Source organism: Pseudophryne corroboree, assembly GCF_028390025.1.
Source record: "Pseudophryne corroboree isolate aPseCor3 chromosome 3 unlocalized genomic scaffold, aPseCor3.hap2 SUPER_3_unloc_25, whole genome shotgun sequence".
NCBI classification, from domain to species: domain Eukaryota; kingdom Metazoa; phylum Chordata; class Amphibia; order Anura; family Myobatrachidae; genus Pseudophryne; species Pseudophryne corroboree.
Genome location: NW_026967514.1, coordinates 764,778 through 769,281, shown reverse-complemented (window position 1 = coordinate 769,281; position 4,504 = coordinate 764,778). Strand labels below are relative to the sequence as shown.

General features: G+C 40.2%; 1 protein-coding gene across 1 annotated transcript; it reads left to right on the top strand.

The window, feature by feature from the left end:
* The first annotated feature begins 287 nt into the window (after window positions 1-287).
* LOC134983805 (zinc finger protein 260-like) lies at window positions 288-4,156 on the top strand. Its single transcript, XM_063949434.1, has one exon. It carries the CDS (start codon window positions 326-328, stop codon window positions 2,342-2,344), a length of 2,019 nt encoding a protein of 672 aa, XP_063805504.1. The 5' UTR covers window positions 288-325; the 3' UTR covers window positions 2,345-4,156.
* The last annotated feature ends 348 nt before the right edge of the window (window positions 4,157-4,504 follow it).

Below are 4,504 nucleotides of genomic sequence, written 5' to 3'. Positions count from 1 at the left end.
AATCCCATATGAGCGTCCGTGTCACCTCTAGTAATCCCACTTGAGCGTCCGTGTCACCTCTAGTAATCCCACTTGAGCGTCCATGTCACCTCTAGTAATCCCACTTGAGCCTTCAGTGTTGATCAAGCTCCAGTCTAAGCATCCTAGTTTTTTGTTTTTTAATAAACATAAAAGCACTGATTACAGGTAAAAAAAATAGTGGCAGTTATAGAATTATATATTGTATCCTGTTACATCCTGGGTCTTGTCTGCTCGTTTTATATATTAATGAATTTTATTTCCAGCAGATGGACCCACAAGCAGGAATATCTCAGAAGGACATCTAATGTTATCCCTGGATTGTGACATAACAGATAACGACAGTAGACAGGATTCTCCAGGAGATAACCTCATTACCCCAATTATACATCCAGCTCTATCAACTGATCCCCCTGATCCTGGGAAATCTTCTCCTGATCACTCTGATATTGGTGCATCTATTACAGCTCTGAGATTAGATACAGAGTTTCCCTGTTCTACAGATGCCAAATGTTTTACACAGAACACAAACCGTATTACTCATCAGCCAGCTAAGGCAGGTGGAAGGCCATTTCCATGTTCTGAGTGTGGGAAATGTTTTACATATAAATCAGATCTTGTTACACATCAGAGACGTCACACTGGTGAGAAGCCATTTCCATGTTCTGAGTGTGGGAAATTTTTTACAAGTAAATCAAATCTTGTTACACATCAGAGACTTCACACAGGTGAGAAGCCGTATTCCTGTTCTGAGTGTGGGAAATGTTTTGCACAGAAATCTGATCTTTTTAAACATCAGAGAAGTCACACAGGTGAGAAGCCGTATTCCTGTTCTGAGTGTGGGAAATGTTTTGCATCGAAATCATATCTTGTTACACATCAGAGAAATCACACAGGTGAGAAGCCGTATTCCTGTTCTGAGTGTATGAAATGTTTTCCACAGAAATCAGATCTTATTACACATCAGAGAAGTCACACAGGTGAGAAGCCGTATTCCTGCTCTGAGTGTGGGAAATTTTTTGCATCGAAATCAAATCTTGTTACACATCAGAGAAGTCACACAGGTGAGAAGCCGTATTCCTGTTCTGAGTGTGGGAAATGTTTTACATCGAAATCGGATCTTTTTAAACATCAGAGAAGGCACACAGGTGAGAAGCCGTATTCCTGTTCTGAGTGTATGAAATGTTTTACACAGAAATCAGGTCTTGTTACACATCAGAGAAGGCACACAGGTGAGAAGCCGTATTCCTGTTCTGAGTGTATGAAATGTTTTCCACAGAAATCAGGTCTTGTTACACATCAGAGAAGTCACACTGGTGAGGAGCCATTTCCATATTCTGAGTGTGGGAAATTTTTTACAAATAAATCAAATCTTGTTACACATCAGAGAAGTCACACAGGTGAGAAGCCGTATTCCTGTTCTGAGTGTGGGAAATGTTTTGCACATAAATCATCTCTTTTTAAACATCAGAGAAGTCACACAGGTGAGAAGCCGTATTCCTGTTCTGAGTGTGGGAAATGTTTTGCATCGAAATCAAATCTTGTTACACATCAGAGAAGTCACACAGGTGAGAAGCAGTATTCCTGTTCTGAGTGTATGAAATGTTTTCCACAGAAATCAGATCTTATTACACATCAGAGAAGTCACACTGGTGAGAAGCCATTTCCATGTTCTGAGTGTGGGAAATTTTTTGCATCGCAATCAATTCTTGTTACACATCAGAGAAGTCACACAGGTGAGAAGCCGTATTCCTGTTCTGAGTATGGGAAATGTTTTGCATCAAAATCAAATCTTGTTGCACATCAGAAAAGTCACACAGGTGAGAAGCCGTATTCCTTTTCTGAGTGTGGGAAATGTTTTGTATCGAAACCAAATCTTGTTACACATCAGAGAAGTCACACAGGTGAGAAGCCATATTCCTGTTCTGAGTGTGGGAAATGTTTTCCACAGAAATCGGCTCTTGTTACACATCAGAGAAGTCACACAGGTGAGCAGCCATATTCCTGTTCTGAGTGTGGGAAATGTTTTGCACACAAATCATCTTTTGTTAGTCATCAGAGAAGTCACACAGGTGAGAAGCCGTATTCCTGTTCTGTGTGTGGGAAATGTTTTCCACAGAAATCGGCTCTTGTTACACATCAGAGAAGTCACACAGGTGAGAAGCCGTATTCCTGTTCTGAGTGTGGGAAATTTTTTGCAACGAAATCAAATCTTGTTACACATCAGAGAAGTCACACAGGTGAGAAGCCGTATTCCTGTTCTAAGTGTGGGAAATGTTTTACACAGAAATCAGGTCTTGATACACATCAGCGATTTCACAGGTGAGAAGCCATTTTCATGCTGTGAGAAATAAATCCGCTCTTGTTGAACATATTAGACATTACCCAAGCAAGGAAACATTTAAATCTTCTGGAGTATAATTATCACTGTCATGCAATGTTCCTCAAGGGTCAATCCTATCTCCTATGCTTCATGCAATATACAGTCTGGTCCATATATGTTGGGACATCGACACAATTCTCATATTTTGGGCTCTATACACCACCACAATGGATTTGAAATTAAACAAACAAGATGTGCTTTAACTGCAGACTTTCCGCTTTAATTTGAGGGTATATACATCAAAATCAGGTGAACGGTGTAGGAATTAAAATGGTTTTTATATGTGCCTCCCACTTTTTAAGGGACCAAAAGTAATGGTACAAACTAAACAATCCTAAATCAAATATTGTAAATCAGATCAGTGCGCTCGTCCAGTTCAACAAAAAATACTTTACTACTTAATGTGGTCGCAGCCCGGATCAGTGTTTCGTGAATTGAGCTTTGACATATTTTCCAAGGGCGATCTGATTACCATCTCCTAGATGAAGACCTGGATACAATATCCATACTGATATGCAAATATTTATTTATCTGGTACGCATATAAATTTTGTGTGATAACTGAATTTAATCCCACATACGGAAATATACTACGCTATATAGCGATTCTTTGTGTCTCCTAGCAGCATTTAGATCCCAGCAGTAACCTGGACTAAAGAATGGGGGACGGATACGCCATGTGTCAAGCCGTAATCCGTACGCTATAATATTCTTGCGTGTGACAAAACTAGTGATGAGCGGATTCGGTTTTACTCTGTTCTCAAAACGGCATCTTATTGGCTTACAGATGTCATGTGTTTTGTATAGCCAAAAAGATTCTGTTTTGAGATCCGAGTAAAACCGAATCCGCTCATCACTAGACAAAACTGATTGAAAAATACTACACCATAGTCGCTCTCTTGTTTCTTCCTTTGTTTCCAGAATCCTAAATCAAACTTTTACTTTTTAATACTTTGTTGCAAATCCTTTTGTCAGTTACAGCCTGAAGTCTGGAAAGCATAGACATCACCAGACGCTGGGTTTCATCCCTGGTGATGCTATGCCAGGCCTCTACTGCAAATGTCTTCAGTTCCTGCTTGTTCTTGGGGCATTTTCTCTTCCGTTTTGTCTTCATCAAGTGAAATGCATGCTCAATCGGATTCAGGTCAGGTGATTGACTTGGCCATTGCATAACATTCCACTTATTTGCCTTAAACGCTTTGGTTGCTTTCGCAGTATGCGTCGGGTCATTGTCCATCTGCACTGTGAAGCGCCTTCCAGTGAGTTCCGAAACATTTGACTGAATATGAGCAGATAAAACTGCCCAAAACACTTCAGCATTCATCCTGCTGCTTTTATCAGTAGTCACATCAATAAATACAAGGAAACCAGTTCCATTGGCATCCATACATGCCCACGCCATGACACTACCACCACCATGCTTCACTGATGAGCTGGTAGGTTTTGGATCATGAGCAGTTCCTTTCCTTCTCCATACTCTTTTCTTCCCATCACTCTGGTACAAGTTGATATTTGTCTCATCTGTCCATAGGATGTTGTTCCAGGACTGTAAAGGCTTTTTTAGATGTTGTTTGCAAACTCTAATCTGGTCTTCCTGTTTTATTGCTCACCAATGGTTTACATCTTGTGGTGAACCCTCTATATTCACTCTTGTGAAGTCTTCTCTTGATTGTTGACTTTGACACATATACACCTATCTCCTGGAGAGTGTTCTTGATCTGGGCAACTGTTGTGATGGGGTTCGTGCTATTTAGTACACTAGTAGTGTACTAAATAGCACGAACAGCTTGTAACGTAGAGTGGCAAGTTTAATCTTTCTATGTATAATGGAGAGAAATAAAAGCTCCTCCCTAAGTTCCTGGATGCCAAATCACTGTCCTTAGTATCTCTGTACGTTTTTTCTATTAGAGTACTAATTAGCACGAACAGCTTATAATGAACAACACAGATTCTCACAACACAGATTCTCTAATGCCGACGATCTACAGTACTGTGTTGCTCGAACAGTTAGTTGCGTCTGAATACACTAATTTATACTTACTGGTATGTCTATACGTGCTCATTACCGCTGTGTATTTTAGATAGTGAATGAGTCACTCCTGCA

Excerpts from the sequence above, each read along its gene's own strand:
- LOC134983805 (XM_063949434.1), top strand. The coding sequence starts at position 326 with ATGTTATCCCTGGATTGTGACATAACAGATAACGACAGTAGACAGGAT.